Source organism: Phodopus roborovskii, unplaced genomic scaffold (genome assembly GCF_943737965.1).
Source record: "Phodopus roborovskii unplaced genomic scaffold, PHOROB, whole genome shotgun sequence".
Classification (NCBI taxonomy): Eukaryota; Metazoa; Chordata; class Mammalia; order Rodentia; family Cricetidae; genus Phodopus; species Phodopus roborovskii.
Genome location: NW_026125391.1, coordinates 24,764,253 through 24,777,831, shown reverse-complemented (window position 1 = coordinate 24,777,831; position 13,579 = coordinate 24,764,253). Strand labels below are relative to the sequence as shown.

Below are 13,579 nucleotides of genomic sequence, written 5' to 3'. Positions count from 1 at the left end.
TAGGTAGTCCTTGGCTATGACCCTTGTTCATCTCTGCTACTCTGTGTTTCTTGAAATACAATGGGAAAAACCTTACCCACCTTAAATCGATCTCACCATACAAACAGAACCTGGACTAGCAGGTTTCTGAGAGGAAGGGAACAGTGTGAACCCCATGCATGTTGGCTGTTACCTGATACAACAATATTCATCAATAAATTCATCACACACTTGATTGCTTGTGATTGGGTAGATTGTGATGCTTTATACCCACTCTCTTTTCAGGAGGTTTGTACTCACCAAACTTCGTGTCATCCCACAAGGATCATTTTCCGGATTTAAGGACCTGGAGAAAATGTAGGTATATGATGACACTGTGAGACTGCTTCAGGTGGGCCATGAGCAGTTACCTTGGGTGGTGTCTAACATGATGTTCTATACATGTACTCATCCTTATCAAGGGCCATAGTCAGCATGGGTCAAACATATTTGAAAAGAAAATATTCTGGTGTGTGTGTGTGTGTGTGTGTGTGTGTGTGTATACAATTGTTGTTGTTATTCCATAACTGACACAATATTACAACTATTTATATAGGTTTGTATTGCATTAGACATTACAAGTAAGCTAGAGATGATTTGCACTGCATTATGCCTAAATATATGAGAAGATTATGAATGTTATATACAGACCCTAAAGTGCTGTATGTAAGTTCTGAGCACCTACAGGTGAGGTGGATAGGAAAACATCCTAGAACCTCTATTCCATGGGAAGGAGCACACTTAAAAATCGCCTGATGCACATAACATCTTGTGCATGCCTTGCCCTTTTTTCCTTTCCTTATCACACTTCCTACCAATGGGGTTTAGGAACAATGGCCAATTCTAGTGTAACAGCCACAGTAAGCATTTCATCACTCTTGTGAGTTTTCATAGAATGATTTACTTTCCGGAGCCCTTCGACTACAAATGTCATAAAATGCATCATATTTTCTGCTTGCAGCCTTTTTCTTTCAAAGATATGCCCTTACTAGCTCTGGTTAGCTTTGAATCAACAGCAAGGCCTAACATCTGTGTCCTCAGCTTTCTTCAGACCCCTTGTTCCAAGCAATAGTCATTGATATGCAAATGTTTGAACTTATTGAGAACATTTGCAGGGCTGGCTGAGAAGTCTCCTTTGCTACAGCAAACACTGCTTTTTTTTTTTTTATGTGGTTTAATTTAGAGTTTTTTCCAAATGGAATTTTCTCAAAGTGGGGTACAGCAGTACACCCAGAGTGAATCCTCTCACACCACAAGGAATATGACTTTTCTTTGAATGCCTTTGGCTCTCCTCCTAGGATTTTAGAAGGGAGACATGATCTCTACAGTGACACAGCCAGGTTACAGAACAAACATGTCAGTAAGTACAGTCATAGATGCACTGAGTATGCAGAAAAGGAAATAGTTTTATGGTGATAAGCTGGAAGCCACCCTCCAGCACATGCTTTCTCCTGGGAGCTATGGGATTTTCCCACTCAGTTCTTCCTCCTTGGATTAAGAATATTTCTTCTGATATCTAGAGAAGAGAGAAAGTGCTCTATTAACCAAAGGAACACAAAGCAGGGAGGGAAGCACCATGCTTCTGCAATTAAACCATCTGCTTTCAAGACAGTGGTCAGAGACTTGGTTGACGGCTAGCTTCCATATAAACTGACTATGTAACCTTGAAATTGCCTTTAAGGTCTTTGCTTCCTCATCTGTGTTTGAGAAAGAGACCTTCCTTGTCCTATTATAAAGTTCTGTTTTCCAATGTTTTCACCTGGTAAAGATATTCAACACAGGGCAGCCATGCGTCTGAACAGAGCCTTCCACAAACACCATGGAGTTGGAGAGAGTTGGGCTGTGGTATGCCCCTTGGTAGATTAGCCAATGCCCTGCCAATGATATGACATATGCTAGATGTCTGTATGATACTCTTGGATCTGGTAAACATCATCCTATTTGCATAGAGACAGAAATAGCAGATATCACAAATAATCCTCCATATAACATTTCATTTGGCAAATATGGCTGGCCCCTCAAAGGGCACTCACATCAGAGGAGACCATTATATGGTCAAAAAGTTAGCCAAAGCTGGCTGATAACAATAATACAAAGAAGGCAGCTGGTAATTCTGTATCTCCATACACAGCATATCTTTTCCTACCTCATGTTTTGATCAATTAGCTGAGCTGATTGCAGTGAGATATAAAGTGAAAACACAGTTAGCTTTTAACTCTTTTAACTCTGAAGGGACATCTATCCCACAGGCCTGGGCCCTCAGGAAACCACCTGCTCCTCATAGCCTCCAGGGTCACCCTCCTTCCATCAATCGCCTCACACCCTGTCTTTGCCACTGCTAAGTAATCATCTCCTTTCTATAGCCATTCTTTTTACCTGAGTTCTTTGTCCAGTGTTTAACCAATTCCTACATTTAATAAATAGTGATTTTATCTCTCATGTCTCCCTCTTCCTAAATCTCTTTAATTCATTCTGCATATGACCAAGTTTCAGTCCTATCCTTACATAAAGGAGAAAAAGGAAACACTTTCTCCCAGATGTCCCCTCCCCACCATGCATTTTCCTCTCCTTCCATCATGAATACCACTGAAAGAATGCTCTCCCCCATGCTCCCCCCAATCCTCACCACCCCTGCCTCCTGCCTCCCTCCCTTTCAGTCATCTCTTCACCTGTACCCACTTGTGATTTGGCTACGAATTCTTCAAAAGTGTCCAATTATTCTATCATAGGTCTCAAACAACAACTATAATTGCCAGATCTAATGACTTTGGGGGAGGGTAGGAGGAAAGTGATGACTGTAATAGGCTTCATTTAGTACCTGGCACATGGTGAAGTCCTCAATGAATGTTAACTGCAGTGATAATTATTGTGATGAGGATGCTAGTAAGAAACTCCTGCCAGGATAACTCCTGCTATCTTTTAAGTCTCAGTTCTTCTCCAGAAACCTTCCCCAACCACAAGGGCCACAAACATGGTGCTTCTTCTTCATGGCAGGACTAATTTTCTTTGTTTACCCAAATATCAGAGTCCCTACTACCCTACCTACCCCCATAGCACCTCACCATCAGCTTCGGATTGGTTTGTGGATCTTTTCTCCCTCATACTAAGCACCTATGGTCTTGGGAGACATTTCCAGCTCTACAGATGAGCTCCTAACTGAGGGGGCTGTCAGTTTGAAAGCTATGTCTCTTAGCTTCAAGGGCTGGTTCCCTAATCTGGGCAAGTCGTGGATCTTGAGGCTTTTATGGGATTGAGCAATGAAAAGGTCAGTTCTTTCTTCAGAAATAGAACTCCACAAAGAAGTGAAGCCAGGACAGTTGTCACCATCTATCCACTGGGGTGTTGATGAGACTAAAGCGCACATAGCAGAAGGGAAGCCTCAGAGAAGGCCCAATCCTAAGAACACCAGAACCTGAATAAAGCTGCTTCTGAATCTGCTCTTCCCCTCTGGCCATCAAGTTAAATGAACCATTAAATCCCCTTCTTTTCCTTAAGCCTGTTGAGAGTTTATTTTCTTCTGCCTCTCGCAACAGAAAAGTCTAAGAAATGTTCATATCACTGGTCTGGCACATAACTTCTTATGTATTTTTTTATCTGGGACTGTATTTCAATTTTAACCATATAATTACCTCTGTCAACATAGTCTCATGCCCATCTTCCTATCAACTACTTCATTGTTGACCATAGCCATTTACATTTTTTAGTATATTCTGATCATATTTAGAAGTCTTTTCTTGCCACCCTGTACTGACTATATGTGTTTACTGACTGTATTTGTTCACTCTTTTGGGTGGGGGGTTCTCAAGAGGGTTTCTCTTTGTAGCCCCGGCTGTCCTGAAACTCATTCTGTAGACCAGGCTACCTTGAACAAACAAAGATCCCTTGCCTCTGCCCCCTGAGTGCTGGGATTAAAGCTGTGAGACACCAACAACTGGCTATGTTTACTCATTTTTATGTCTGTGCTTATTAAATATCAATTGCACTTACCTGGCTCTTTGGGGCACCATGGACTCAATACCATGTAAAGACAAACAGATAATTGTGCTTGTGGAATTTATATTCTAACAATATTGTTAGCCATTAAATGTCATACATGTAAATGTAAAATGGCATGGTGACAGTCACTACAGAGACTAGTGATGGGAGAATATGTCAATGGAGTGTTTATGGTGGTAGTTCTTCCCTGCTGGAAAGGTTAAGGAGAGCCTTTCTGGGGAAATGACATTGGTATGGAAATCTGCAGGAGAAGAAGTGGCCACCTAAATAAAAGTGACAGCCTAGAAAGATTGTTCTACATCAGTCTCACAGTAAGCTCTATGACACAGAAGAATGTATGGATTGAAGGGTGGGGCAGTGCTGACAGAGCCAAGAAGAGCAACCAAAATGCTTACCTCTTGGAAGCAGGGCTGACTCCTGTGGTAAGGGAACATGTCAATATATGAAGATACTATTAAAGCAAAAGCATTGGGTGGGATAAAGGAGGAATGTATGTGTGCATAAGGGCAAGTGTGAGAGATAACACAAGCAGTTATTAACTCAGAAACTCTTGCTCTGGATGCTGTGCTGTGATGGGTGACAGAAAGCACTCAGTGGACAGGACCAATGTGGGAGAAAATTCCAAGTTGTTAAGAGCTGTGGTTTTTTCATCTTCCTTGTCTGTCTCTTGGGCCATATTTTTCACCACTACTGTGTAGATTAGGAAGCAGGTATACAGAGACCAGACTTTCTGCCCAAGGTAACAGTGAAGAAGGAGAGAAAAGGATACATCAAGGTAGAATGTGCTTTGTGCTCATGAACTTAACTAGATTGCCGAGAGTCTGAGATCACATACCTTCATTTCCTTCATCTCTTAGACCCACCCTGATGCTGTATAAGCATCTAAGTTTCCATCAGCTATAAAAGTATCAATGATACCTCCTCATTCATAATGTTGTTCAGCATCTTACACCTTCCATCTCTGTCTATGGAACACTGATGGGCTTGCATCGTCATCACTTCCCCCTTAAAATTACAAAAGGCCCATGTCCTTTCCCATCCAAAAAGAAAGGAAAATTGGGTATACACCCTAATTCTCACAGATGAGTCTTCCTGGTTCATTAACCCAGTTCTGTTTTTGTGAACAGTTATCAGGAGAGTCTTCTGGGGAAAACAGAAACTTCTCTTTTAAAGATGACAGAACCACAGTTCACACTCAAGCTAGCCTTCATCAGCATCCTTATCTCAGGCCGCCCAACTCTTCATTGCTTTGGGACTTGCTGGGAGAAAATGGAAATCATTAAACTCTCTGTGATGTGAAGTGGCTTTGCAAAGTGCACTGTAAACTGTTTACATTGCCTTTAATTACTTTGGAGCCATATGTCAGCTTGGTATAAAGTGTGAAGATTATGCTGAATAGAGTGGGGGGAGTCAGTGACAATGTGGTGATTTATGGTAACCAGAAAAATTATGTATGGAAATGAGTACAATTTAAAAACACATCTATGTGCTATTATAACACTGGGGGAGGGGGGAAAGAAAAGCCAGTTTATAACAAAATACCTTTGAAAATAGGAGTGTGATGAATATGTAAATAAGACCAATCAACATCAGCTGAGATATGGTATATGCAGATGAGGCGGCAGCAAGCCAAAAAGCGAAACTGCTCCCAAACCATAAATATGAACCATATAAAATTCATTTGAAATATTCATGATAACATAAGGACAAAAAATATAATCAAGTGATTTATTTGCATATAAAAACAAGAATAGTGGCCTGACACTGCAGCCTCCACCTCTAGACTCCAGATCATGGAAAGGCAGGGGGAGCTGATTTCACAGAGGGAATTTAGAGTGAGTACTTTTGCAAGTACACTAAACAAAGATGAGGCTCCTCATGGTTCCCAGTCCTTGGGGCTCACTCTGGATAGATGAAAAGAAGGGAAGCAAATCAGGAAGCAACTGAGTTCATTGCTTTGCCCTCTTGATACTTCCTGGCAAGGATCCTCAAGGCCCTTCCAACCCCAGCCCTTTATGCTTCTTACAATTAATGAAGAAAAGCTTTGCTGAGATTAGCAAGAAAGAGAGAGCATGGCAAATCCTTAAGTGTCTGTGGAAAATGGGAGGTCAGTGTGGCCTGAGTAGACTCCAGATGGGGAGAGGGGTCTGGTGCCTCTGGATGACTCCAGATGGGGAGAGAGTTCTGGTACTTCTAGGATGCCAGTTGTGTTTTTCCACTACCCCATGGAACTTTGAAAATCCACATATCTGGATATTTAGAAGTGTTTTTGGTTCCACTTTCTGTGACAGATACAAACGGTAGCCCTTTTAATGGTTCCTTAGTGATGCTAATGTACCTCTGTAACAATTATAGCCATACAATAAATACTAATTAATAATTAATATTGTATTGGCAAACACTATTTTACATTTTTTACTACATTTGTCTTATTGTGTATGTGCATTCATGTGGATGAACACAAGCCAGGCTCACATGTGGAGGCCACAAAAGTGACCCTGTGGCTTGAACTCACGAGGCTGTCAGGATGGGTGGCTTTACTCACCCAGCCACATCAGAAGCACTGCGACTATCATCTTGCAGAATCACTCTGTAAACTAAGGCTGTTGGACCTTCCTTTGGTGTCACGCATAACTTATTAGTGGAGAGGGCTTCTGGTCCCGCATATCTGGACCCCCAGGAACCAAGACCCAAGCAGTTTTGTGCTGAGCCAGGTTGAGAGGGAGGGACACCTCTCCTTGGAGTGCTACTCTCTCCAGCTCTACTGTGCCAATTTCCTTTCACTGAGAGTAGCTTAGATCCAAGAATTTGCAAATTGGGAGTTGCCTGGTAAGTTGCAAATGAATTTAGCACCTGGGGAAAAAAATAAAAGTGGGATCCATTAAGTTGTGATGATTAAGTTAGGTCAAGATGAGCTAGTGTACAGAAAGTGAGTCCTTATGTCATTTCTGTTTTGAGTCAATGTATTGAAAACAGGTATTTTCATTGGTTTTATTGCTTCAACCAAGAACACAGACATTCTCTCCTTGCCGCCTCTTCTGTCATTTTGGTCTAGACTTTCCCCCCACAAGTCACCTTGTTTCAGCTGTTTCTCAGAGGGTCCTTTAAAAATTACTTCTACATAGAGGGATACTCCCTCAACCTAGACACATTGGGGAGGGCCTAGGCCCTGCTCCAAATGATATGACAGACATTGAAGGCCTCGCCCTCCCTGGGGAGCAGAGAGAGGTTGGGATGGGGGTTGAAAGTGGGACAGGGGAGAAGTGGAGGGTGAGGAAACTGGGATTGACATGTAAAACAAGCTTGTTGTAAACTTAAATAAGAAAATATTATAAAAAAAAATTACTCCTAGCTGGGCAGTGTTGGCCCACACCTTTAGTCCCAGCACTCTGGACACAGAGGCTGGCAGATCTTTGTGAATTTGAGGCCAGCCTGGTCTACAGAGCAAGTTCCGGGACAGGCTCCAAAGCAATACAGAGAAATCCTGTCTGGAAAAAAAAATTACTCCTACTGTATCTAAAAACTGCCATGTTTGGGGAGCCAATAATTTATTAGCTCTGTGTTCCTGTCCAGGGGGAATTGTCTGTTTGCTTTGCTTTTATTTCTTCTAAATGTTGTCATAGAATGAATGAATCTGAAAGGGAAAGCAGGATTCCTAAAATACATAATTAAAAGATAATCCCTATTCTATTTCATTACAACTCTCCACACTTATACTTCATCTGTCAGGCCCCATTGGGAAGTCCTGGGATGGGAAGGATTGTAAGGGGGAAGGAAAGGGGTGAGAATCCACCATGAACTATGAGGCTCTCAGTGGCCAAGTTTTGAGTTGTACACCTCTTCTCTTGGGAAAGCACTATTTCTCTTAATTGCATGCATCTTACACCCTGAGATCCCTTGCCTCCTTTGCCATTTCATTCTCCAACACATTCACTATCTAGTGATTCCTTCTTGTCATCTTACATTCAGCAGCTAAGATTTCTGTGGCAAGAATTGACAGATACTACTCAAGGCATTTGGGGCTTGCCAGAAAGCAGTCGTCATCCATTTTCTAACCAAAAGCTGAGACATCTCAAGCTTTTAAGATTTCTATATCAGAATGCTTTGCTCTCCTGACCTTTCTTGGTAATGTGGGCTGTGGGAGAGAACTTCAGGACATTCAAAGAGCACTCATAGATACAAGCAGATGAACTGGCCTCTGTTTCTTCCCTGTCAGTGACTCGGTGTTTGCATCTATCCAGAGAAGATACAGTTAAGGCAGAATGATGCTCGAGTTAATAATATCCTCATAGCTCTGGAGACTCTTGCTAGTTATTTTTTAATAGGATAGTATTAAAATAAAGAAGATGTGATCTAAAGGCAAGTTCAATCGATGCACAAACTATTTATTTTTATTTCCTCGTTTAGCCCATGCTCATCACAGCGGCATCCATCTGGGGCATTTATGACTTAATATGACACTTCAAACAGTAAAAAAACTCACATGGAATCTGGGCCCACTCACATGCCCACCCCTTAGCAAATAAACTATCTGAGTCTAACACTTCATAACTTCCCTTGCAGTACTCAGATTCACCCTGGGAAGCCCACACAGTAATCAAATGACCAGGGATGTGTTTTTATAGCTCAGGCCACTCCAGAATTTAAGCAGCCAGGAAAAGAAATGCACAAGAATGAGAGGTAAATACCTGAGGAGCCTATGTGAATATAGAGGAAGCCAACCATCCCAGTGGCTATGAAATTCCAAAGAGAGTCTGTGCATAGAGATAGTGATGATCAGTGCCAAATATTTTGCAAACATGTAATTTGTACTAGGATGTAAGGGCACTTTGCTAAGTTAAAAGTGCTTGCAAATGCAAAGAGGAATGAGAGCACATATGCTCCGTTGTCTTAGTGGTGTCTCAGTCTAACCATGCATGCTTCTATCTTTTGCTCTTCCCAAATTTCTCCACAACACGTAGGATGAGGCTGGGCTCAGTGGAATGAGAATAGCAGGCAGTTTGTCAATTTGTCAATTACATCTTGGTTCCTTGTTGAACCTTACAGATCTACACACACACACACACACACACACATACACACAAACGAACACACACATGCAAATAAACGCATATATACAAACACCATACACACACATACAAACACACACATGTAAACTAACATACACATATACAAATATACATACAAATAATGCACATTCAAAGACACACATGCACACACACTTACAAACACACACATACACTTACAAGCACACACAAATACAAATACATACACACATACACTCTTAGAAACACACACACATACAAACATACATATGCAAACAAACACACACACATTCAAACAAACATATACACATACAAACACACACATAAACACACAAACACACACATATGTTTTAGTTTGGTTTTGTTTTAAGAAGAAAACCACATTAGAGCTTGTTATTCTTATCTCAAACATCTCACCAGCCATGCTAAAATATGATCAATATATTTAAAAAGTACATATTTAACATGATACTATATGTATATACTTTAAAAGTGATATTAAATATACTATATCTGAATATATACTATGAGTGATTATAACAATCAAACTCATTTTGTAAGTCAGGTCCTCCATTGTTTTTCTTCTTAATTTTTCTTTCCTGGTAAAGAAAAGCAGTCTGAAGAATTTCATGACCCTGAAAGCCTAGGGGGCTCCTCATTAATTCCTCTAAGATAATTTGCCTTTGGAATAAGAAGATAAAGAAAAATAGGGGGCATAGCCATTCTGAAGGACCTGCATCAGTGTGGGTATTTCTAGACTAACCGTCCATCCATATTTGAATTTACATATGAGGAAAGAATGGTCTTCCCATGATCATGCTTAGTGCCCTCATTACTCACTCCATCAAAAAAAAAAAAAAAAAGACAGAGGGGTACCAACTGTCTGTTGCCAGTCTTCACATGGTTGTATAAAAATGTAACCTCGTCCCTTCCCTTAAATCACCTTCTATGTTTGTCTTTGTGTTGCATGTAACACTCTGTGAAATCAAGTGCAGTGTCTTCTTTATTTAGTTAAACAAGCATTGATTTTGGGGAGGAAAGGTAGTGTATTGAATGCAGCACCAAGCCTTATAACAAATGCATACCCTGCATTGAAAGTGAGCCTCTCTAACTCCATAGAAGGAAGACCAATTCAGAGATCACTGGTTGAGGATTTTTAAAGGAAGGAGATTTATAAACTTCAGTCAAATGCTCAAGACAAATACAGAGCGATGGATGACATCACTAATCCATCAAGTGATTCATCTGGGTTCCTGTGAAAGATTGCAACTTCCATCACTCCCTGTTCATCGGTGAGGATGAGGCTTTTAAGGCACATCTTCAAGCTGTGTGTACCTGCTTCTCATTAGTGTATATGCAATATATTTGCTCTGTCTTAATTGTGGGCAACCATGTGCACCAGGAAAATAATCCATTCATCAGGCAATAATTCAACAAAATCCTCGTGGACCCCACAGTAAATTTAATGCATCAGAGAGTTATTTGATGAGGCCAACATGGTGGCCACTGCTGGCTACCACAGGCATTGTATAGTCCCTGATTCCCAGGAGACGCCTCAGAGCTGAACAACAACGACAAAAAAACATTTGTTAGCCCATATCATTTTTACCAGAAGACTAGATGAGCCACTTTACATACATTATTTTATTTATCTATAACAGTCCTACTATCACTCCCATTTTATATTAAGAAGGTTAAACTTAAAGGGATTATGTGCCTTTGCCAACATCATACATCTAATAAGTAGCAAGGCCAAGATAGGGACCAAGGTGTTCTTATTCCAAAGTTTATGCAGTGATAGGAGCTACCTGAGAAACTGACAAGTTTAGACCAGGTGATACCTGGTATAGAAGTGTGTTACCTTTGATCTGTAATGGAGAGAAGTTGGAGTCATAAACAAATCTACGCAATTCTCCATTTTACTTGTAGTGATAGGTGAGAGGCCACTGCATTGGTGTCCTCCTTTACAAGCACTCTTGCAACTGTTAACTCCTTAGTTTCTTGCACAGTGGCTTACCTTTGCCACAAAGACAGTAAACTCCATGATGAGTTTCTTCGATGCCCATCATCTCCTCCAACATAGATTGGTGCTGCCAGAAGCAGACTTGTCTCATTGTCATAAAAAAGAACCTATGTTATTAAACATATTAAATGCCATATTCTGTAGATCTGGGAAATGTTTGAAGATGACCTCTTTCTAAGATATCGGTTTGACCTTGTAAACATACCTAATGTGACTACAAGTTCAAATGTAATAGTTTAATAATTACTAAACCATTTCCTCATTATCCTATATAGTTGATGATAACTTTCAAGGACTTTGTATTGCATTGTTAAATGAGCTTTACAGGTACAATACCTTGAAAAATATTAGAAATGTATGTATAGTATGTTTTAGCAAAATTAATCTCAAATTTGTACCACTATACAACATTTGTATACAATATATAAAGATCCAATCTAATGTCAAATATTTAAAACTAATAGTTGTTTTTTAAGAGTAGATTCAATGATCTACCTTTTTATCTTATCATATCTATATCCTCCCTTTATTATTTTCAGAATAAATTCAATGATCTACCATTTTATCCTAAACCACAGCACACATTACCTCCTTAGCATCTCAGCAGCAAGAGCCCAAGCACCTGTTTCTCCCTGCTATCTCACGTCCTGTCTGTCTGTACAGACCTCCAGACCTCTATGGTTAGCTAGTGGGAAGCTCCATTCTCTGACCCTCACACAGGCTTTTTTTTGTACAAGCAAGATATCACCATATACCATCTGAAAGAAACAGTGAGCCCTCTATTTCAGTGTAGATGATCAAACACATTTTAAATAGTTAGAAACCAAGCACAGAATGTCTATAGAAAGGCATGCTTCATTGTTGTTAGTCCAATGACAAACTGTGGTGCAGTGTTAATTTTTTTTTGCCAGTGTCAAATAATATTTAATAGTTTAAGTAGTCCTGAGTTTTTAGTTTAACTAGTCATTACAAAAGTGCCTTGCCATTTGTAAAAGGCAGTCTGTTGATGCTCAAGAACCAGCTGTACACCAAGAAAGTATGATGTGCATCCATAGTTTTCCAGGTCCCACCACTGTATGAACATCTGAGCACACTGACCAAAGCACTCCTTGTGGCCGAATAGCTGCATCTTAGGCAAGAATGGTGACTGAATAAATCACTTGTGTACTTGAAGTCAGAGGTGGGCAGAAGTCAGAGGGAAAGCATAAGTTGGGGCAGTGCATAAGACTTCTTCCAGGTGAAACATGGCTATAACTGTGAGTAAGCTTGCTTTGCTCACACTGTAAGAAAGTGCTTGGGTTTCTGGGAAAAAACAAAGAGGTTATTTGTTCCTCCCTATGAAGTCAAGGCCTGATGACATTCCTGAAACAGAGTCTCAAGAGAACCAAGAGCAGAATGAACATTGCTGATGTTGTGTGAGTTCTTAAGGAGGAATGTGCAGACCTAACCACTGGCCTGAGAATGCCATTTCATGTCCTTCCTCCACAAGCCATTCATCAAGTTTATAGCAGTAACAGGAGTTCATTAGCATGTTCCTGTTTTGCACAGTCTTGAACAAGGTTATGCCTCCAATTTCAAGTGTGGCATATAAAATGAATGAAGGGAGGTGGGAGGGTGAGAGGGTTCCTGGAGGGAACAGTAATAAACAGAATAGGTGTTCCTTGCCAACTGGAAACGCGAGTTTCCCCCGCCTATGTATGACTTTGTATAATCAGAAAGAATAGCTCACCATTTATATTTTCAGATCCATTCCTATTAGTGGTTCCTAAGCCATTTTTATGAATCTACCTGTCTACTCATTTATCAGCCACCCTTCCATATTAAGAGAAAAAAAAAGTAAAGGTAAAAGGTAGGACTTCTAAGGACTTTTATGACATAATTGTGGAAATAAGAACTGGGGTGAAACAAAAGTTGCTGTCCAGATACCAGGTGCTGAATCAGTTCAGAGAAGTGGGGGTTAGAGACATAAGCGGGCCTTTGTGGTGAACATGCGATTTCTATAACCAAAGAAAGTAGAGAACAAACATATCCTGTACAGCAGATGCTGATGAAACAGATTTAAAGTCATAATATACATTTGGGGTTTTCTTCAAAAAGGTATAATCTCCCACAATGTTTAATTGCATTATACACAATGAGTTCCCACTGAGTTCTGAATGTTCAAAGAGAAATTGAGACAAAGAATTTCCACACACTGGGATCATAACATCGGAAGTCAAGAACTTGAGTCTTTGTGCTCCACTCTGGATTCTGTGGGCATGATACAGGAATATTGTCAATCAATGTCCCGATAGTGTAGGGACTTGTGTCAAATAGACAGACTTAAATTACATCTAAAAGCACTGTCACTGATTTGGGGAAGCCAGTGTTTAAAAGTTGGCTATCCATAGAATAGATGTCCTTCACGTAGGACTTAAAAGCACTAAATAAAATGGGGGTTTACATGTACCCACTTATCTCTTATTAAATCCATACTACCTCAGTATAAATTACATAG

General features: G+C 40.4%; 1 protein-coding gene across 1 annotated transcript in view; it reads left to right on the top strand.

Moving 5' to 3' along the window:
• Fshr (follicle stimulating hormone receptor) overlaps positions 1–13,579 on the top strand; it is a 163,289-nt gene that overhangs the window by 63,983 nt on the left and 85,727 nt on the right. The window contains exon 2 of the mRNA XM_051175246.1: positions 265–336. Coding sequence (XP_051031203.1) covers positions 265–336 — 72 coding nt within the window. The remainder of the gene's footprint in view (positions 1–264; positions 337–13,579) is intronic.